We start from the raw sequence: 22,974 nt of genomic DNA, 5'->3' as shown, positions 1-22,974 counted from the left end.
TCAGAGCGGCGGCGGCGGTGGCGGTGAGCGATGCAAAGGAGGACTCGACGACAAGCCGGCCACAACCCCTGGCACGGATCGCACAGCCGACGCAGCAGCATCACGTCGTAGGGCAAATCGCGGCCGTTAATGGCCGCTGATGGGACGTCTCAACAGCGCGACAGCCGGTGCAAAGATCGGTTCTTGGAACCGCCCTGCTCTGCATGAGGTGGCGACCACAGTACGGTTTCATGCGGGAAGAGCAGCGTGTGGCACCAGTGCCCTCCTTCCCCTGCTGCTCTGCCCTCAGAAGCAACGGAAGTGCTCTGCTCTTAAACAGCCATAAATCGACGTCGAGAAAGACGAAGCACATTTAGTTCTACACACGCATCAGCTTCAGGCGACCGTAAACTCTGCATGTGATTGCACTATTGGTAAATTCATGGACAGAAAAGTCAAGTCCAATCAACAGTGTTAAGAGATCGTACGTTCGGTCAGTGAATCAGTGACATGTCAATCTGCATTCAACTGCGAAAGATGAAACATACAGATCACACTACAGTAGTTACGCGCGGTAGTCTTTAGTAAACCATGGTTCAACAAAAAGGGAAGATCTTTCGAGTTCCATCAAGCACTAGATGATTTAGAAGACTGGGATTGCTCAGAGCATTCAAACAAAAGACCAGTTCACAAACATGAAAGCCAGGCAATGGGGTGAATCCTCTTCGTTCAGGACTTTCCATGTGACAGCTTGTTCATACGACACCGGCCTTCCCATGCTCGACAGGCAGATACCAGCAGGAAGATAAGAGAAGCCCTGCAGGTTTTTAGACAAACATATGGGTTTCAAGAGGTTCAGATAGGTTTTACACGTGTAGGTAAACAAGCAAAATGTAAGCTTTTACTCGCTTGCTCACCTGCTGCATGATCTTGGGGAACTCCGAGCAAAGCAATTTGCGGCCATTGTCGTCAAGAATTTTTTCCAGTGTGAGGTCCTGAAGAGTTATCAGAGTGGTTTCGAGCATATCTAGACCAGCTTGGTTGGAGAAGGTGAAGACAGGTGAAGCCTGTGAAGAACAAAAACGCCATTTCGGTCAGCTAAGTATTCACCGCATCGGTGTCGAGAAATTGTCAATCATTGCACAGATCAAGAACGTATACAAATATGTTGTATCCTTGCCTTCAAAGAACAACACATGACAGCATCTGGGTGGTGCCAAAGCAGTTTCAGCAATGAATCATTAGCTTGTGAGTCTACCTGAAAGAGCTCAACTCCAGTATGAGCCCTGAAAGCATCGAAGACGATGCATTAGAAAGATGCAAACTTATATTACACACTTGCGTGAATAGGTTTTTTGTCATGATGATCGATAATGTTACTTCGGACTGTAGGTATGTTGCTCATGCACAAATCACATCAAATTTGATGTCGTATTTATGTGATTAAGGTAGCTTTAAAGTGTGATTCATGATTCCTTTGGGACTATGACTTCAATTTAATGGACCATAAGATTGTAAGGTAATAAAACACTAAACCGAATGCATGTGCACGGCGAGACAAACCTGTAGCTCCGAGAAATCCATTGTGCCAGAGTGTGTGCTTCAGGAGAACCAGGTGGATGCTTTACACCAATCTGACAGCCCGGTCGAGAAGGTGCAATTGCCATAGCAACTCTCTGCACCGAGGCGACCACACTTCTCACATATTGCCGGGCCATTGCTGCCACATTATCTCGGAGGTGATTCTCATATGTGAACTGGAAGGCGATTGTGAGGACCGATCGCAGGTTGTATGTACTCGAAGCAGTCTCATTAACTGAGCGTGCAGTGGCACCAGATCCAATCTCTAGCATGGATGCCAAATCAAGTGTTCGTGTGGTGGCGGGAGAATCCTGCAGCATTATTGAACAAACTTTAAGTTACAAATCAGAGAAGTCATTAAGTAAATAGTCATAAGAACACACAAAATACAATTCGTTCTTCCTGGAGGTGTGATGCCACAAGAATCAAATGTTGTTATTTTCTAGAAGACACATTAGTGTGAAGATACCCAACTGTTTTAGGGTCCAGCGGTATAACGCGAAAACCTGATGGTAGCAAAGGTAGATCATCATCAAAAGATTCATCAATAGGTGCAAAAACAAGCTGAGCACAGGCACCAACAGCGCTTTCATCAACTCCACTGCAAAGCTGTCATCATAAAGAGAAGGAAAAGAATCATTCAGCAAAAACATACAAAATTTATCGATAGCGACATAATGCAACTTCTAGAAGACAAACCTGCAACATGTACATATCCCTTGACAAAATGACATCATCTTGGTTAAAACCATGACCCTCAAGCCTGATCACCTCCAAGAACTACAGTTAGGGAAATTAACATGTTACCTTATCAGAAGCAAACACCAATGAGAAGTGCAAGATGATGTTCTTACTACTTAAAATACCTCTTCATGTTCTGCAGTATGTGCAAGAGGAAGTATCACCTGACTACCCGAGAACCCGGTGCTAGCCCTAACACCAGGAACTGCATATGGGTTAGCTCTCAATGATGCAGCAGAATAAGCATCAACACCACAATCTGCCCATTCCGAACGATGCTCCCTCAAAAAGCGAACCAATATAGCAGGTGGCACATTCTACACAAATGCGTATGGGTTAAAATTATAATCCGAACAAGAAAGCACGTATTACAGAAGACAGCCCTGCAGGGCGAGGGAATGCCCTCAAATCAAGGGTGAAGGTCAGACCTGCAGCAACATTGATGCTTTTGCACATAAAATGCCACCTCCAAGGGTTGAATATAATGCTGAAGGGTTTGCATGAGAACCAAGAAGTTTGTTTGGAGATGAATTTATAGCAATCGTCACATCCTCAACACCATCGCTACCCAGCAAAGACCAACCATCATCAGAAAATCCATTCACTGCATCATTGAAACCTCTGCAACACGCCCAGAAGATTTAGAGTTCATAGCTAAAGAAGCTATTATCGGGAAAAAAAGTGCTCAAGTAAAACATCACAACTAAGCCAATGACCTGCTCAATCTCTGACTGAATGCCCTTAAGACAGCAGGTTGTCGACCGCCGCCATATGGAACTTCACCACTGATCTCTTGAGCAATTTGTGTCAGGTGTCGAAGAGCCTGGAAAATATGAAAGTGAGACTGGTGGTATATGACGAGTGAAATGCTTGATAAATAACCAATAAGGCTTACAGCAATTGTTGTTTTCTGCGCCAGAATTTTTGGTGATTCATACAAGGGTCTAAGAACCTCTGGTACACTCCATGGCTGGTGCATCAAAGGTATGCTCAGCATAATATGGCAATAAACATCAATAACAGTAGAAAGGACATGAAACTCACATCTAGATCAACATGATCAACGATGTGAATCATTGAACCACCCCCTTCACACGGTCGAATTAGATAGCCACTGGGAAGCATTTCAGCTCTAACGAAATTTGGTGCAGGTGGCCCAGCAGGACCACCGGTCGCAGGAGTCAATGACCTTTCACAGATCTAGTAGAAGTCCATGTTAAAGAGTTCTCCATGATTTGAAAGAAGCAAAATATGAAATAATGATCCTAGAATGTTTTGCTGCAGACTTGAAAAACTACTGACGCATTAAAAGACGCAGAGCACATACCACAAGACTGCCATCTTCCAGAGCTGTAGTATACCTCAGCGTCCAAAAGTCTCGTGCCACTGCCAAAGTAGTAGGTGCGTATGTCTGATGCAACAGATAAGAAGGAAAAGTCAACTTCAAGAAAGGAGGAAAAAGATCAACAACCATTTCAAACTTCAGACAGAGTGTACTAACAAGATAAGAACAAACCTGCATATATATAAGTTCAATATTCCCTCCATTACCAGCAGGAATAACAGTAAGCACATCGAGGCAACGGCAATCACGATACCAAGATGGACGATCTTTGAGAATCTCTGCAACCTAAGAAACCCAACAAACCATGAATTGCATAAAAAGGAAAGAAAATAGCAAGAACAAGAATTCAAAAACCAATTACTCACCTTTGTGGGTTCTAGACTCACAAGGCCACAGGCTCGAGCTGCTACCCCACTACAATTGTGGGAAACAGCAATGATTCCAATAGAATCCGGACCAGGCTATAGTGAATAATGAGAAATTAATTTGCATAATGTAATCCAAAAATAATAATCGGCACTAGTGAAAAGCAACTAGACAGGATGTCCAATGAAATATCACCTTCATCCCAACCATCTGAACCCAATCGACAGCAGTTCCAGTAGCCTTTGATAGGAACTCTGCCAAGGTCTCCTCAGCAATTGCAAGAAGACTATAACAGATATGTCCAAAAAAGAAGAACAATGTGTTGGAAGAAGACAAATGACGAAACAATCTAAACCAGAGCCGCCAAAACCAGAAAGTTTGATTACCCAGCTGGGTTAGCATCCCTCTGTGGATGCTGAGGCGTTGGGTTTTGTTGATGATGGTGCTGACCACTTGTAACTACAGACTCACAGCTGGTGTCGGTGGTTGCTACAGATGGCTGCATATTGATTAACAAAAATGTAAGATTAAAATAACATAATTTAGTATGAAACAAACTGTGATACTGAGTTGAACATGGAACAAACATCACAACCTCAGCTTCTATAACAATCCACACGAGAGCAAAGAGTTTAGAATGAATCGTGCAGAAACAAACATTGGTATGTGTGTGTGAGTCTGAGTTGAACATGGAACAAGAAGCAAAAAACCATCTTCATAACACTAAACTCAAATGCAAGGAGATCAGACTGAAATATGCAAACACAAGCATTTTTCATTGGTTTGCACAGGTTCAATCAAGCATCAGATATCATTACAAACATAAAGTTTGAAGTTCAAGATGTTTGTTCAATAAAACCTTGGGACAGGAGGGAAGTCTTCCAACACTGGAAAACAGGAATACAGAAAAACACAGAAATGTGCTCTGATCATATACTAAGTATATTATCAATGTTGACAATTACAAAAAAAGGAACAAGCGAAACATGCAAACTCACATTATGCAGTTGCTGACGCATGTAGCCGTTCTCGTAAACAAGATGAGACACCTGTTTCTGCAGCCGGTCGTTTTCCTCCATCAACAACTTGTTCATGGCAGTGAGCTTGCGGTTCACTGTTTGGAGACGAGAGGCTTCTTTCCTTTGCTTCTCCCGGCACCTACAGAGAAGTGAGAAAGTAAATGTCAAAGATTAAAACCCAGATAAAGTCTAACACTTTATTTTTCTCGCTAAATCCGATTCAAGATGGCATTCTGTATATCATTTTGTGAGCTAGATTCTAAGCCACTCGAAACACTACGAGAGAAAGGGATCAAAATACCAAGAGTCTAATCCCTTATGAATGTGGTGCAGCTTTTGAAAATATTTGTCATTTGTAGGTGTTCTTGCGGTCTTGATAAAATTATAAGCACAGGGCTTTTTGGATTACTTGGCACCTAAAGAACTTGTACAATGATTCATACCCGATTCGCATACAGCTTCAAGAACCAAAAGGTCACCCCCAATGCTCAATAGCCTTTGTTTTGTCAGGCAATAATCACTATGCACTACTATAGACTCCCTACCCAAACAAAAATCATTGTAATCTACCAAATTGAAACTTTGGGAAGCAAGATAGGAATTTTTGGCTCTCAAATAAACAATAAAAACTCCTGACTTCTAAAACCAAATAAGCCTGTTTTCTCCAAGATCATCTTAGCAAAATCCACATAGTGATAGAACAGAACCAGATCCTGAAAACCATAACCAAAGCCGAGCTATCGGAATGGAAATAAAAATCATTAAGCAACCGGACTCAATATCCTCAGGATCTTACCAAGGAATAGCAGCATTAGCGGGAAAAAAAAAATGCAATTTTGAATCAGAAACTCATAGGAAAAAAACAAGCAATAAGAAGCAGCATAGCAATAACACTTTGCAAAATGCACAATGCTTATAGGATTCATCAAAAAACAAACAAACAAACAAACGAAGCTGCAATTGTGTCTGCTAAAAACCCGCAGAAAGGTAATGGTTCTGTAGTGCGTTGCTTTTTGATGGGATTGACGTGTTTATAACGCCTGTCTCATTGAGGAACTAAAGGCGCTTTAATATGGTTATATAGTTCTAAGCTCAAGAACCAAGCAAGAAAGGTTTCTTCAAGCTACGTTCCCACCAGTGACTCGAAGTATCCCATTACTTCTCTGACTCCTACTCTATGGAAGAGAAGAAGATGTAATGATCAAAGAATCAATCTTTTTTCTTCGCAGACGGTTCCAGCCTTCCATTAACTCCTCGTGGTTTATGGATCCATTACCTTCTGTTCTGGAACCAGACCTTGATCTGCTTCGGCTCGATGTTGGAGAGGATGGGGCACTCCCGTATGAGTTGCTGTCGCTTCAGGGAGCTGGGCTTGGGGCACTCGTTGTAGACCCTCTCGAGCGCCTCCACCTGCTCCGGAGTATACCGCACGTACTTCCCCGCCTCCATCGCCGCCGCCTGCTGCTGGCCCTTCCCCGCCTCCTTACCGCTCACTACCATCGCCATCTCGCCCCCTCCAAGCATACCGCTAAAAATCCAACCTTTCCCCACCCAACGCACTTACCACCCTCACAAACCTCCCACCACCTCCTTCTTCCGGCTCCTCGGCAGCAGGAGCGCGCATCACCGCGCCTCAGAAACTCTCGTCCACCGCCGCCGAGGGGAACCCCATCCTCCTCCGCTCCTCCGAGGCGGCCATTGCTCTACAAAGAAGAGGCGACGGAGAAGCAGCAGAAAGCAAAAAGGCGTCGTCTTGCTCGGGAGGTAGTGCGAGATTTGCTTCGCCTACGCTCTGTTTTTGGCCTTTTATTGCCGATGGGGTGGGGTGGCCTTTGCTGTGGTGCGTCGCGCTGTCGATGCTTTAAAGTGAGCCGAGAGCGGCGATGTGTCCTTTGATGCCTTCTTCTCTCTCCTCTTCCTTCTTTCTAGTTTAATGAAGTGTGAGGTTTTCCATTCTTTTGAAGAAAATGTTTTGGGTGCAGAGGAATTGTTTATGGTCGGCCTGCTACTACGACTGCAGCTGCAGCTGCAGCTGTCTCTGTCTCTGAGAGAGAGAGAGAGAGAGAGAGAGAGAGAGAGAGAGAGAGGGAGAGAGACAATATGTTGCGATGGATGCTGGCATGAGGCATGTTATGATGCGCATAGCATGCGTGATGGAAGGTATTCCTTCTTCATGTTAGCTCCCTATTGTAGATTTAGATTTACCTTTATGTACACTCGATTCTCTGTGTGATTGAATCTACCAAAGTGAAATAGGACTTACGATCGTATAAATATAGGATCAAATGGATTTACTAAGCCATACATATCAGCGCATACTAAGCTCATATTAGCATATATTCTATATCATTTTCATGTCATGGATAAGGCTAAGAATAATTGTCATTTATATTAGCACTTATTTTCACATCATCTTCTTGTCAGAAATAAGATCAGCTTACCATAGGCGATGGGAATCAAAGCCATTACTCCTAACAAAGCCCTAATACTTTGAGCTGCAGGAACATAAAGAAGGGCTATATATATATATATATATATATATATATGATGTCTCCAACAATACATATACTAATATACAATCCACTGCAAGTCTTACGACCAAAATTTACCCGAATCTCTGCAACAAATGCGGTGAGATCTTTTGTCCCTCTACTGCTCATGAGCAGGCAACTTTTCCTCGTGTTCTCCCTCTCAGTGTTCCCCAAAAGTGAGCCCGATTAACTTCTTTTTCTATTATTCTTTTGATCTTTTGCAGGAGGCAGTAACTTGTGATTTTATTGCTTTTGCTGTTCTGCTGCTGATGGGAAGGCAGTGTGTTTGGTTCGCACTGTTCCATCGCTGCAGCGACTGAAACGGGAGGGGTGTGTGGCTTTTACTGTGTTCTTGCCATTTCTGATCTACGTTTGACCATGCAGAGAAGATGGAGGGGAGGAGGAAGCAGGTTGTGGAATGTGAGTTAATGTGCCGGCGCCAAATCTGGGTTGAAGGATATCTAATTTGTCTTCCTTCCATTACTACTGGAGTCAATGGTGAGGGATTCCATGGACGGCCAACATTTAAAGGTGCAATGAAACACCTGTGGAAGTATGAGAGATGCAGTTTTGGACACTGCTATTTTCCAATGATTTCTTCCCCCCCCCCCCTTCTCCCTTTTTTTTCCTTCTTTCTGAAAACAAAAGACACATATTCTTATCAAAATTCAGAAGAAAGCCATTGTGTTTTTCAGATCATTTATTTATGATATATGTTTGGGCTTTAAATTGTCATCAACAAAAGCTACTCACCAAACCTGTTCAAGATTTAATGTGACATCAGATTAGGAAGTCTCACATTCAATTTAATTTGAGGATCAAATCTCCATGCAGAAAAGTTAGGGTTTCTTCGTTTTCCAGCCACAGATCATCATCAAAGTGCTGACATTATTTGGCTCAAAATAAACTTGGCCACTGTAGTTGTCTTCCCTGCACACATCAATGACTCATTCATGAGCTAAGCCCTCGAGGCACTCCAGCAATGTTCCTGCGATGGCTGGTTTCCCAATGCATCGCAGCGCAGTGGATATTGCAAGCTCCATCGGAGAAGAAGTGAACATGTTGTAGTCCAAAGATGACAAGTTGATCTGATTTAAGCTGTTGAAGTGACTTCAACCTGGTTTGAACAGATAAAATCCACATTACAAATGGACTATTGTTGTTGCCATTTACCACTGAGATGATAAGTGGGTCCTTGGATAGGTTAATTATATAGTGCATGATGAATTAGTGGAAGAGTTGGACCCAAAAGATTAGGAGACAACACATGATAAAGCCCTATTCCTAGGTTCTTAGCATTCTTCTGGATCTAGATATTGGTCAAGATTTTCCCAAATGGTGGACTAAACTAATGACATGTGTAAACATCATATCTAATATTTTTGTGTGGGAACCAACCATATTGATTGAACCATTTAGTTCAAATGGAATTCATCTCATGCTGTTTGATGCTTTTACTACTCCAAGTCAATGGACATGAGTCACCAATCAACATATCAGTGGATGTTGATGGGTGTCTTCTCTTCCAAAAATCAATATACCTAGTTATTGTAGTGACTTGAAGTCCAAGAGAAGAATGCATGCATGCCACCCAATCCACAAAAGGAAGATGGAATGGGCAATGTGGAGCAGATTTGAGGTAGTGGTGGTGTACTATCAAAACCTTAAACCCTAAACCTAGGGTCCTTTAAAAAGCCACTTTTGTGGCATGAGGTACACCAACACCAACCATCACTTGCTTATATTTTTCTTCTCCTTTTCCCTTTGCTTGGGTTAGAGTAGAGAGAGAGAGAGTGTGTGTGTGTGTGTTGGCCACACCCCTCCCTTCAGTGCCAAGTTTGTCATTATCTTTAGTCGCAAAAGTGAAAGTGACTGTGGGAAGGCTGTTGGAGGGCAAAAAAGCATTCGACTTTTCTTGGTTTCCAGAGGTTGACATGCATGTTGTACGCATTAGCTTTTATCATCCCTACCTAAAAAGCATCCTAAGAAGAAGAAGAAGAATGCAGTCCACTCAGCTCACTCTGCTGAGACATGAGCTCACATTGCTCTCCAATACCATCAGCTACAACAAGCACAGCAACAATAAATGGGTCATGATGGGGGGTGTGGGGGAGTCAATGGCCATGGAGGTTTGCATAGGGTGTTTTCCTGTCTCCTCTCCGGCATGATGAGGGTTTCTGCCACTTTTCTCATGCCTCCTCTCCCTTGTCTCCTCCCCCCTCCTTTTCTTTCACAAAAGGAGCAGGTGGAGGAAGAGGAGGAGGAGGAGGCGGAGGGCATGGGATACGGAGGCCTGCCTTAGCAGTGCAACCAAGGCGTGCTTCCGAGATCCATTGCGTGATCCTGCAAATTAACAATGTGCGCAGGTCCCTTTCACAGCCCCCACTCTTTTTGTTTAGGGTGAGGAAGGGGAAGACCATGGGGTCCAGGACCACCCATTTGGGTGGTGGTGGTGGTGGCGGTGGTGGTGGTGGTGGATGCCTACTGACGAGCACGGCGGGCGCGTGTTCTTTGGCATGCGTGCTGCGACTGCCTTTGCGTGCCTCCCACACCTCAGACCCTCCTCCTTCAATCTGTTCATCCACCATGTATTTCTCCATGAGTTCGACTGCACATGCAATCGGTAGAGCTTTCACCGTTCCTTCTTCAACGAGTCATTAGTTAAGAGGCTTCTGGTCATTGTGATGGAAGCCATTAACTTCTTTCGGAAGAACCAATCAAGTCTGCATGGAACTTTGATTAAAAGTGTCACTGAAGAGTTTATTGCATGCATGGATTCATGATTAGGAATCCAAACAGGATTTCCTCTGATAATGACTTGGGGATTTTGTTGGTAGATTGTTATCTCCATGCATGCTTCATAATTCAAGGGGTCCAATCTCTCTCTCTCTCTCTCTCTCTCTCTCTCTAGGTTTTATCTGAATGCATGCATGCTTCATAATACAAAGGCTGCTGACTCTCTCTCTCTCTCTCTCCACTCCTTAATAATCACACAAGATTAATTAAGATACAGTCATCAAGTGAAGGATAGGGTGTGATGTAATGCATTGCGACCTGGCAAAGTTTCAGGAAGAGGAAATGGAGTGATAACTACTCCAAAGGACATGCAGCAGTCCGAATTACTTGGGTAGCAAGAGACTGAGATATAGGGGAGAGATCATGGAATGTGGACGTTCTCATGGATGTCTCCACCTTTGAAGAAGTTGCACTCCTTTAATATGATGGGTTACAGTGGATTTATAGAGTCAATCAGTCACAGTCTCCTTAAGACTTCAATGCTAAATATATTCAATATAATCATCTCTATCTAATGCATCCCCTTGCCCACTTCGGCTGTATGCATATGATATCAAAGTATACGCCTTTAATATCTGAAACCAAAGAGAATTCCACCAAAAAAAAAAAAAGATTTTGATGAAGAACACTAAGACGAAGCATTATCTGCACATGCTTTGTTTCCGAGAGAAACCCACATGATTGGATGGTTGAACTACAACGAGTCCTTCACTTTCTGCAGCCACAGTGATCACCATGTGAAGGAAAATATATTTGCTAACTCACGACAGATGAGCAAATGCCGAGATTGGAATTCGATGAAAGAGACTGTGTGGCAGACATTGTTTGAGTTCCTTTGAGAGTCATCATTGCCCAGCTTTGTTGACCTAGCCAACTGAGGAAGAGTTTAATGGTCAACCTTACATCAAGACTGGGGTTGAACATTTGAACTCCATCCCTAGCAGAGAATCTGCATGTTTCATGGTCAACTTACAGCACAAAGAAAGAAAGAAAGAAAGAAAAAAAAAAAACATATTTGTCAGATTAGAAGAAGTCAACCACTAGGGTGACTGATTAGGTAGACTGAAGCACACCTGAAAACTATCAGGGAAAGAAAAAGACAAATGATTTTCCCACCATTGATGCTAAAGAATGGAATAATAATTTTATTTTTATTTCTTTTAAAAGAAGAAGTAACTGAAATGGTGAGGAAAATGACATGTGTTGCTAGTAGAAGATATCCCTCTAGGGAAAGTAAAAACATTGTTAGCTTCCCTTCCCTTCCTGGTTAACTAATTTGTGAGCATAATTATTAATATATTTATTAAAAGGTAAAGGATGAAGAAGATGGGATATGTCTTAGGATGTTAAGTTATTTACCAGCTAAGCTAGTCAGCAGATATGCTTGAACCTAATAATGTTGACCTCCATGATCAACAGGCAGGTAACAAAGATCTTAATGGAATAATTCTAATTGAATACTAATTGCCAGACATGGATGAGGTAGAAATTAGTAACTACAAAATCTACATATAAAATACAACATATAAGAAGAATGGAGGAGCTAATGACACCCAATATTTTGTATAAACTTGTAGCTTAAATTTGGTGCAAACACAACTCCCGACTGAGCCCTTTTATTTCTTCATGCTTAAATGTCAAGAAAGTTCACTGGTGATGCAATGTAATTTATAACAACTTCTCAACATTTCTCAAGGACTTGAGCACTACAATGCATATCTCAATTCATGCATTGCATTGCCTTACCAAACTTCAGGCTCCCGAACAGTACACATTTCATCCATTTATTTATCGGTAATGGATAAAGGCTTCTCCTGGTATTCTTTCTGCCCCATCTCTTTGAGAATGAGAATAGATCGAAGCGTTGAATTAGATCCGATTCAATCATAAACGGATTCTGATTTCAAGAGGATCCGGATCTGCATTTGATTGCAAGGTAGGCAAGCATATTTCAGATACAGTTAGTTTCAGGTATTCAAAGTTCTGATACGTATTTGGACATGGAAATAACAATCAAATCCAGATCCGAATGAACCACTTGCAATGATGATACGTAATAAGGTTTCTTTATTAGAGATTAATTTGATTTTTTTTTTAGCAACACACCTATCAAATTTTGTTCATTAAATATTTATCATGCATTAATCTTCCAATATTTCAACCCTCCTAAGAATGCTGGATTTGTCTAAATTTCATATTAGCATTCATCCCAATCCACACACATGATCGATTTGTATTATCTGCCCAAAAATTTTGTATCCAGATCCATCCAACATTTGGTGTATACTTATATCTACTGTATATCCAATCCATTTTGGGTTCATATTCATACCCCTTCTCTCAAATAGCACTTCAAAATACAACATATATATTGGCATCCAAACTTGTATCAAATCCATTTTCGACTCTAATCTAATACCATGCAAGCACCCAATTTAATCGGAAGAAAAACGCCAATAGGGTGCCACAGAAACAGCATTTAATTTCACAACTGCAATATCTTGTGACAAAAATGATTTCCTCAATTCTTACCCTACTTGATTAACAACATCCAGTCAAATATCTATATAGCACAATATCAAATGCATGAGCCTTAACAAGATTTCATGTTGACTTGATGTTTCAAGGATCTCAACCTCTAATAAGAACTTTTGACAAACCTATACCCATCGCAAAAATGGTCAATTCACTCAAATAGGAACATGAAGGCTTGAACTCAGATCTGAAGAGCCAAAAACAGATGAAATTAGCAGCATTACTAATTTTCTTTGGATACGGCATATTCCAACCGTCAAACACGATGTGTTGTGCTTCATAATGATGACTTGATCTCTCTCTGATCTAGATATGCAAGAACAAACTGTACCCAACCAACACAGCACCTTAAAGATAGCCAGATGAAAACATCAAGAAGAGAAGATTTCTAACTGCTGGTCGTTTAGATACGTGTTTGTTAATATACTGCAAGACGCCAACTGATGTGAAAGATATTGATGACACCAAGTTCCAGCTGCCCAAGCAGTCCCACTTTTGTTACTTTCCGTAGCATGTCAACCGGAAATTGTTACATGAAATGCAGATGTGGAACAAATGAAGAAAAGCCAACTTCCAAGGTTGGCCATGAGAGACACAAGGCCTCTAGGGTGATGAACATAATAGATCATCAGTATACGAGCTATACAAAACCTGAACTATATCTACACGTATGACAAAACCACCATGAGGCGTGTACCCAAGTTGGAGGGAGAGAGAGCTAACGTTCTCCTATTAAACTCGAATCATCTGCACATAAAAAAATAAGTACATCTGAAGAATTTATATTAAACTGAATAGCTGCTTAAACACCAAAGCAGAAAGCATACACTATGCAGTTTACTGAGATGAGCAAACAAAAAAAGTACTGACTTGAAAACCAATACATCCACTGGATGCATGTTGGATACAGAAAGAAAAGTCAGTTCCTTTCCCCAAAACTAAACGCCAAGGGTGCTTGATTTTAATTTTGGGAAACTAACTCTTGTAATAATTCCAGTTTCTTGTAACAGTATACAGAGCTACTCTAGAACATATCAGTAACCTTCACAAAAGGAGGAAGAGGAATTGTTCTCCCTACCATCATTCGAAACTAAATATTTAATTGACACCTATTTTGGTTTTTGCGGTAAACAAACTCTTCTAGTCATTCCAGAATCTTCTTTATAAACAATACACAAAGCCACTCCAAGTTTCAGTATCCTTTTCCAAGAGGGGTCAGAGAAATTTTTCTCCAACTCCATTTAAAACTAACTGTTGCTTTAATTATGCTTTTTTTTCTCTCTCCTCTATCTTCCTCGGTAGTGACATCCACTTCTTCTCTTTTTTTCCTGCTGTCAATCTTCTCTCTTAATCACATTGCTGAACCCACTTTAACCCCAACACTAACAAGAAAATCATATGGCCAATTTATATTCAAAGCAACATGAACTTCACACTTGAGATCCATTACTGCTATGCCATGACGGTCCATGGCATTGACTTCCACCATGCCCTTCACCACAGTCAATTTTGGGGGCTTCAAAAAGCTCCAGTTCCAAGCAATGGCAAAGGAAATACCACTTACAAAGTTCACCACAGCCACCTTGACAGTCATGATTATCTTCCATGGCGATAACAGTATCGATGCCTCCTTCCTCCCACTGTTTCTCCGGGGCAATCTTACTCATCAACTCAGAACATATAAATGGTGGTTGCTCAATTTTTTCGTACTTCTCAAAAAGTACCCCCACAACATCTATCAAGCACTCTTATGTCTTCACTGTGTCCAATGTCCAATTTTCTTCTTCTTTTAAAAGCCTTGGTCAAGCATTCGTATATGCATATTAATAGATATTTAAGCATTAATTTACATTCACCAAGAGGATGCAATATGGTGCATTTCACCTGGTAAAAAACAGGTGAAATGTGAAAATGCAAAAAAATAGAAAATCCATGTTCATGGCATCAAGCACAAAAAAGACAAATCCTCAGGTTCTCTTCACTAAAAGAATCCCCATCTTTTTTCTTCTTTGTTCCCTTCCAGATCCTGATGGAATAGTGGAAACACAAACCCCAGATAACACCACAAGTATTCTCATCTCTCAAATTCGAAAATTGATGTAAACACCAAAATGGTCCCTAGCTAATAAAAGAACAAACAGACCTTTATCAGTTAATGGACGATTCAACTTTAACTTGAGCAAAGTGTATTCATAACCAGAATGGAACAGGGTCTAACAACCCGCATTCCATGTATTGTTCGCTCGGCAAAACAAAATGTTGTAGGTGAAATTATATGATTTGCCAAAAATACAAATCCTTGCATACCTATATAATAATCATAGACACTAATGCATATAGATATGCATACACCTCCATCAAAATATATTTTTCTAATTCCTCTTTTGGGTTCCTAATTGAAAATTGTAGTTGATAAATGCTCCGACGTTGATGGCAAGGTTCCAAAAACAAGAGACCTCTCCCTCTCAAATACATGCATAAAAGAACAAAAATCCTAATGATACTTGCATAAAGGTAACATAGTACATTATGTGCAGTTACGAACTTGAGAAGAAACAAAACAATGGAATAATGATGAACAAGAATATGGATGAAGCAAATGTGAATCGTGGTAATTTACACAAGTAGGGTCAGAAAGTTGCAATATTATCACAATAGGCAAGAAAATTACCCGTTTAGTAGCATTTCTATTTTTCAGTGTTAACATTGCAGCCTCAGCAAATGCTTGAGCTGCTTCTGCATCAGCTTCAGCAATCTCTGCCTCTCTTGCAGCTTGTTCAGCTTCTGCCATGGCTGCTTCTGCTTCTGCAACTGCTTGAGCAGCAAAAGCTGCAGCCTCCTGAGCTGTCATATTTCGCATCCGTGTTAATTCAGAATCTACTTGAGATTTCGAGAGGGATTTGATATCAACTCTTGGTTCCTTCTGTCTTCCCTCAAGAAGAAGAAATTTGGAGCTTTTCTCTTCTGAAAAAGCTGAAGTTGGTGCTATTCTATACTTGCGCTTCACCTAAAAGAATAAGGAAAAAAGTACAAATTTTGAGATGGCTACTTAGACTAACTGATTACTTATACAACAAACTAGTCAGAAGGAAACAAGAAATTTAATTTGTTTAATAAGAGAAAATTTGAAGGAAGTAGTTGCTAACGTGGAAGCTTATTCTCAAAGAACTCCATAACATTATTGTAGTAGGACGTCTCACCCCATGCTTCTGGCATATCGACACATGTATGAAGTAAAACCCAAAGGAACCTTTACCCAGAAGGCCCACTTAGATACTGCTTTAGTTTGACCAAGTTTGCACTTGCTTCATGACATAAAATAAGTACCTTAATTACACTGCTTTAGTTTAACCAAGTTTGCACTTGCTTCATGACATAAAATAAGTACCTTAATCAATCTCCCACATGCAGTCAAAGCCTTCAATTTTGCTGATAACAACTGTTTAGAATCTGTAGGAGGCCAGTAGTGATCCTACATAAGCCAGATCAATAAACATATCAGTCATTGCAAAAAGGAGGCAAGGTATTCAATTAATACCAAATCTGCACCTTAAGATGCGAAATGACATCTCAAAAGAAAGCATATCTAAGATTTTCGAATTTTCCAGTTAGTCATGATCAACAGAATGCTTGACGTGTTGATCATCATCTGTGGAAAATATTCATACATGTACATGTGAAAAGACACGAACACAAATGTAAAAGAAATATAGCTGAGCTGGTATCCTACCAGCAGGATTTGGAGCTCATTCCTACTGACCAAAAATAAAATACAAGAATACAATAGCTAGAATCAACTCAATTAGACACAGCATATAGATAATGTAGACACTTGCAACTATGTATCAAATAAATATAAAGATATTACGTCAGTGGTCACATATGAAATGACAACAAAATGCCTTCTTGAAGCTTGGTGTGCATACATATAGAAATACCTATAACAATCAATATTTTGGACCCTTGACTAAATATACTTAAAAAGAAAACAAAACCAAAATTCTTCTTACATTTTTCCATTTTTTAGCTTGACGAACATGCAAAGCATCCTTAATGTACATGATTTTTTATTATAGGTTCTATAATTGTTGTGTATCATGTTGAATAGCTGATTGTCATTCAGAGCTCCTATGTTTAATTTTGAAACAGTAGGTTGGGTGCCAGAAGGGTACTAGCTAGCTTTGCATACAATTGTTCTTTCCTTTTATACAGAAACCTTAGCATTGCATTGCTCCATCTCAATTGGTCAACCACCAAATTTTTAAGTTATATCACTTCCTAGTGATTTGGATTAGAACAGCAAGGCATAGATTGGAAACAACCTGAGTTTCACCCATTTGAAATTCTAAAAGATTGCACCTAAAAAAAGGGCAAAAGGTATTTCCATCCAAGATTTAATAACTGTTCCAACCTCTTTTTAAATCAAGTCCATCCTGTTTTGACAAAATCAAATGAATAGTACAAATTCTTATGCTTAGAAAGAAATGTAGTTTCATTTTCAAGACTTCAGTGAACAGATACATTTATTCTGTTCAAAATGTGATCTAAATTTTGCTTCAAATACTTCAAAATTGTGATATGAGAAAATAAGAACATGCAGTGGATGAAAAATAAATTCCATCCTTATGATTAAAGAGAACATCTAAAAACCATAATATTGGAAAAGCATATAACCACTCAAAATTGTTTAGAAGTAGTGCTTAGATCATAGGCTTCCATATCATTCTGAGACTTGACAAACTTCTGAACACATAGAATGGCAATGCGTTAGACCTTTCCACCAATCACAATCAGGAAAAAGGGAAAGAATATGTACAACCCTTTAAGAATAGTGGCAAAAAGTTCTTCTGGATTTCAGAACAAATAAATACAGTCTAGAAGACAGATCCAAATACTACAAGAATACCATAAAAGACTGGAAACTCTAAAAGCATAAAAAGAACAAGTATTGTTATATGTAAGTGAATATTGCCAGAAATAAGCTCTAATCTGAATGTACAAGTCCAATACCAACCATGTCTTCCGTATTTCAAGAGCAAAACATTAAAAAAAAATCTATAAGTTCATGTCAAACCAACAAAAAAAAGGACATTTACCAAAGCCTACTTAACTCAGATAAATTAGCTCAACAAATACCGAAAACCTATAAATGTGTATATCATTGTAGTGAAAAAAAGTAAAATATGGCTCTCCCTGTCATATATCCGTGTATAGTCTTGCAAGCAAATCAAGAACAGGAATTAGCCAGAGAAAGGGAAAATAAAGGACCTCTATATACAAGGCAATAGCTGTCTTGTTAGAACCAGTGGGTTCCTTCAAATTGGATATAGCTTCCAATATGAGATCGTCAAACCTGCATATATGAAAAATTATATCTAAAGGAGTCAGAATCAAAATAAGCAAATTGTGTTACCAGTAAGTACCAGTTATAGCTAAAAGTCACAATGCAGAAATTAAAAAAATCACATAAAATTAAAATGTCAAGAGGATAATGTAGATAAAAGAATCACACTATATCCTACTAAGTAAAATTCATTGTAATCCTCGTTATCACTGTTGTCATTTTTATGTGGAAAAAGAAATTACAGAAGGTAGGTATTTAAAATACAACAATGTTGTTATTATTGTCACAGAATAAAAAGCAGATCATGTTGTTTCATGACTAGCAAATGGGGGAAACTGAGGCATACATTGAAAAACTGGATCAGGCATGCACAGAGGGTCAGTATGACCTATCCCCACCCCCGACTTATATTTCCCCATGAAGTAACCACCACCGACAACTTCATATACATAATTTTCTATATATATGGCAAAATTGATTAAGACATATGTCAAGGATATAACATATGTTTCATAATTTGTACACAGGGGTCAGGGGAGGGAAAAAATATGTAATGCTAGTTTTTGTAAGGGTTTGAGAATGATATTGTAATTCTTAACTCAGATTGAGGAGAAGACAGGGATGGGGCAGAAATTTTTAGGTGGCATGGCAGGGACATTTTGAGTACGTCTACCAATACATTATGCAAAAGGAATGTGGTTAGCAGAAACAATGAACATAGGTACATCTACAAAGTTCCAAGTGCAGACATTTTCCCAAAAATGCTTATCTGGTCATCCCTGGCACAAACAAAGATGAGCATTTACACATAAAGAATCACACTTTTTAAAAATTTTCACATAATGAGACCACCTAAGCAGTACGATTGCTCCCCAATTAACCTCCCAAATATAGGCATACAGGAATTTCGCTTTTCTCTCCTATGCTTTGGGTCTTTGGCACTTAACCAATGTGCTTTAAACTTGGGAGAGCCTCTCTGTATTTTGCTCCGTTTGCAATACAGGCCCAGCTTAAATCTAGATTGGAAAGGAAAACAAAAGCAAAGGCAACATATACTAATATCAATAACTAAAATTTTGCATATGCTGCTAGAATTCCAAGCATGAACAGATGAAGCAATAACCAAACCAACCTAGAGATAGTTCTCTTTTGACCAGTAATTTGAAGAGGTTCACTAGACATGGCAAGAGGCTTGACATCAACAATTTCATTATCGATATCCTTAACTACAGTGCTGATGGACATTGGTGTGCCATCATGCTTGGAGATCTGTCGGCTCTTTTTCAAGGCTATCCTAGCTCTCTCTCGAGATCCCCATCCATATGCAGTCACACTCATGTTTCGCCACTTGTCCTGTTCAGTTGAAGACATAATATGAGGACTAAAAAATACTAACAAACTCAGAATTTTGATTATCTAGTGCTGAGATTTTATGTAACACAAGATTTTTCACAAAATATTTTTCAAGGATGTGAAAACAGAATTTTGGCCTATGAACATTTCATAAAAGAAATTATACCTTGAGATCAACATTAGATCGCATGCATAATATGCCACTAAATTCTTGATCTTTCAAAATCGTGCGCCATTTGCCAGGCCCATGCTTAAGAACTCCAGCCTTAAGTGCAGCTTCTTCATCTGGCGTCCATTTTTGCTTGGGAGCACCCATTTGAAATGGATTATTGCTTCTACTGACTTGTGAATATGACACTCAAACCTGAGCTAACACATCATTGAGAAATCCATCAGAAGTCATACAACCAACACTAACCAAAAGGTCCAAAACCGAATGAGAAGTTAATCATGTTCCTGGTTGGAGTTTGAAAAGTGGTCTCTGAATCATAATGTCAATTCCAGATTCAAAATCAAATTCTTGACAAAAAATGCAAATCAGGAACAACCAAATTACGTTGACCACAATAGCGAACCAGGCTTCCACAATAATCAGTGATAATCATGAAAGAGGAGATATCAACTAAAAAAGAGAAGTTTGTAAATTTTTTCACACCAAAAATAATAGAAATTAAGAGATCATGAGATATCACAAGGAAGAGGCAAAAGTGGCAAATGCATTACTCACTCAAGAAGGGGAAGAAAGAAAGAGCACGTGATTAGTCAGGTGGTAATTCAGATGTGCTTTGAACTTTTGTCATTAAAATCATTTTTCTTGGGTCTGAAAATGAAAAGAAACAATGAAATCACTATCAAACAGAGATATAGTCGACAAATTGAGTGAAAAACAAAAATTTGTTAAAATCGACGATAGCGAGTCTGGGTCTAAGTAATCAATGTTAACATAATGAGATTGAGATTGAGATTGAACATCAATTCAACCTAAAATTTTAAGCATATTATGTTGTACTTCTAATATCTCCTGTACTTAAGTATGGCTCAAACATCTTCCCCTTATTATTAAAATTTAAGTTAAATTACGAGCAAACCTATTTTTCATTTTCACTGGCTACGATCAAAATTTAGTTCCTTTTTTTAAATATTTTTTACACTTCTTTTTTACGCACAAACCTTAGCTCCGATAGCATGTTGACATTTATGAATCAACGATGAGTTAAGTCTAACTCAAACTAGTCACAATTAGCATACATGAGGTTGGACACCAATCAACTTAAACCTTAAAACTCATTACGTTGTACATCAAATCCAATGCAATATATGTTACTCCATTCTTTTAAATCTTACAAGTGTGGGACCATCCTTTACCGATGTGTGGGAGTATCCTCGTCCTCAATCAATCTTCATCTCGCTCACCCATAATATTCTTTTAACAAAATTTAGGTGGAAATAGTACTGCTACCATCACCATGGCAAAGCATCAAATTCTCCCCGAGTGGAATCGGAGAACCAGCGACCGATCAATAATCCAAAACGACGTTAGAGAAAAGCAAAGGCATAATTCATCATGAGTCCTATCAAACCCTGACTTCTTGCAGATCAGCCTAAACCTACAGAGACTCCACCAAAAATAATCCATCAAATTCCAGCGAATGTGATTCTAGCCAAGAACCCTAATATCACGTAAAAGAAACAATAACCAATCAAAATTCACGCAAACAAACATCTATCCGATCAAGAACGGTAAAACCTCAGACAAAGAATGAATTATCCGATAACAGATAAAAAATTCGAACGAGAAAAGGAAACCTATAAAGTATCCATGGGATCGGAGAGGGAAACCAAAGACAAGAGAGGAGCGAGGAACAAAATGGGGGTGGATCATAACCTTCCGCGGTGGAATCGACCATGGAGCGCATCCGAGGACGCGACGATCTCTCGTGATGTGCAGGTTCCCGATCTCGAGCGGTCACTAGGAGAACGACGATCCGGCAGCGCCCCGGGGGGGCGGGGGTTGGGGAAGGGTTGGGAGGGATCAAATCATTGCCCAAACCCTACGCTTGATTTAAACTGGAGCCCAAACACAGGTACAGAGACCCGAACTGACGATCTTCGTAATCCGTGAATTATTCGGGGGTGGCAGTCTTTAAATCACTCTAACAATCTTTTCTAAAATAATTTATCCAAACAGATATCTTTCCTAAAATTATTTATCTATAAAACGCCGGTCTGTCTTATATATATCTTCGATAATTATTCACATGACTAAACAGATGAACGGTGATCTATGTATTTTTCTTCTATCTTGAACAATTGACCGATAATATTTTCTTTATTATTTATCTCCCCACGTGTGCTTTAGAGGCTCTCGTAAGAATAATTGGAAGTACAATATCTAATTTGACCGACATATTAAGTGTATACCTTTTTAATTGATTCTCTAACTTTGTACGTTAGGTGGACGTTGAATGAGTTAGGGGTGCTCGACCTGAGCCTTGAATCGACGACCTCCGTCCCCCAGCAAGAGGTCATTTATTATCGACCAGCCCTCGTCAAGAGCAAGGGAGTCAAGGCATCCAACCTTCGTGCCTCGACAATGATGGTGGTCGGGGCACCTGACCTCCATGTCTCAATGAGACGTCGCTCATTGTCGATAGGCTCTCCTTGGCAATAGATCAATTCTCGCCAATATGAACCTGACCCTCCCTAAAGCGTGGAGGTCGACAACGACGAGAGTCGATTTCATGTCCTTCATAGCTTGAGGACGAAGAAAGCGAGGAGTCGGTTTTACAACTTAAGTGACTCTTAGTCGTTATTGTCTTGGTCACCTCCTTAAACCTTCAACCTTACGGAAGAGATAACAACACTCTTGGTTATAGTCTCTTTGGCCCTCTATAGGGTTTGATAATCCCCTCTATGAGCTCCGTACAATCTTGTCATCAAGGTCATAATCACCGATGGTAGAGGTAGCTTTGACCACATTTAGAGAGTCAGTAGGGTGCAACAACAATAAGAGTCACGTGTGCCATACATCGAAAAGGCCTTAGTTTTCTGACCTCCACACCTCAACAAAAGAGGGGTTTATTTGGTTTTTTTGACCTTCATGGCTCGATGACACCAAAAAGGGAGGGTCGAGTGCCTAACCTTCCTACCTCATGCAGAAGAGGCTTGTTTCCACCTGAGATGCCCACATCAGCTTGTTTCTACCTTAGGCTACAAAGCCTCTCACCATCAACTTGCCCCTCCCATCATTGATAGATTGACCTCGAGTGAAGAGGGCTTGTTTCAATTGGAGATGTCTACCTTGACCTTGAGCACTACTGGCGACAATATGGTAGGTTGCAAAGCCTCTCATTGTTGACTTGCCCCTCCCATTGGCGAGAGACT

At 40.0% G+C, this 22,974-nt stretch overlaps 2 protein-coding genes across 5 annotated transcripts; both read right to left on the bottom strand.

The window, feature by feature from the left end:
- Window positions 1-477: 477 nt before the first annotated feature.
- LOC135605818 (homeobox-leucine zipper protein HOX32-like) lies at window positions 478-6,953 on the bottom strand. The gene is made up of 18 exons (XM_065096317.1): window positions 6,308-6,953; window positions 5,011-5,170; window positions 4,399-4,511; window positions 4,208-4,298; window positions 4,012-4,107; window positions 3,818-3,931; window positions 3,629-3,712; window positions 3,346-3,501; window positions 3,197-3,271; window positions 3,018-3,124; window positions 2,730-2,922; window positions 2,427-2,618; window positions 2,260-2,340; window positions 2,035-2,169; window positions 1,543-1,871; window positions 1,160-1,265; window positions 897-1,046; window positions 478-796 (listed from the first exon to the last, which is right to left on the bottom strand). The coding sequence occupies exons 1-18, from the start codon at window positions 6,553-6,555 to the stop codon at window positions 650-652; spliced, it is 2,577 nt and encodes an 858-aa protein (XP_064952389.1). The 5' UTR covers window positions 6,556-6,953; the 3' UTR covers window positions 478-649.
- A 3,873-nt stretch (window positions 6,954-10,826) lies between these two features.
- LOC135605817 (single myb histone 6-like) lies at window positions 10,827-21,772 on the bottom strand. 4 transcript variants are annotated; one of them, XM_065096316.1, is made up of 7 exons: window positions 21,476-21,770; window positions 19,757-19,954; window positions 19,370-19,590; window positions 18,162-18,246; window positions 16,282-16,365; window positions 15,565-15,900; window positions 10,827-11,307 (listed from the first exon to the last, which is right to left on the bottom strand). In XM_065096316.1, the coding sequence occupies exons 2-7, from the start codon at window positions 19,904-19,906 to the stop codon at window positions 11,296-11,298; spliced, it is 888 nt and encodes a 295-aa protein (XP_064952388.1). In that variant the 5' UTR covers window positions 19,907-19,954; window positions 21,476-21,770; the 3' UTR covers window positions 10,827-11,295. The 4 variants fall into 4 exon arrangements, with proteins under 4 accessions (XP_064952388.1, XP_064952386.1, XP_064952385.1 ...); XM_065096314.1 differs by lacking the exon at window positions 10,827-11,307 and adding an exon at window positions 13,353-13,664 and having other exon boundaries at window positions 19,757-19,959; window positions 21,476-21,772; XM_065096313.1 differs by lacking the exon at window positions 10,827-11,307 and adding an exon at window positions 13,353-13,664 and having other exon boundaries at window positions 21,476-21,771.
- Window positions 21,773-22,974: the final 1,202 nt, after the last annotated feature.

Source organism: Musa acuminata, chromosome BXJ2-2, assembly GCF_036884655.1.
Source record: "Musa acuminata AAA Group cultivar baxijiao chromosome BXJ2-2, Cavendish_Baxijiao_AAA, whole genome shotgun sequence".
NCBI classification, from domain to species: Eukaryota; Viridiplantae; Streptophyta; class Magnoliopsida; order Zingiberales; family Musaceae; genus Musa; species Musa acuminata.
This window is presented reverse-complemented; position numbering and strand designations above follow the sequence as displayed.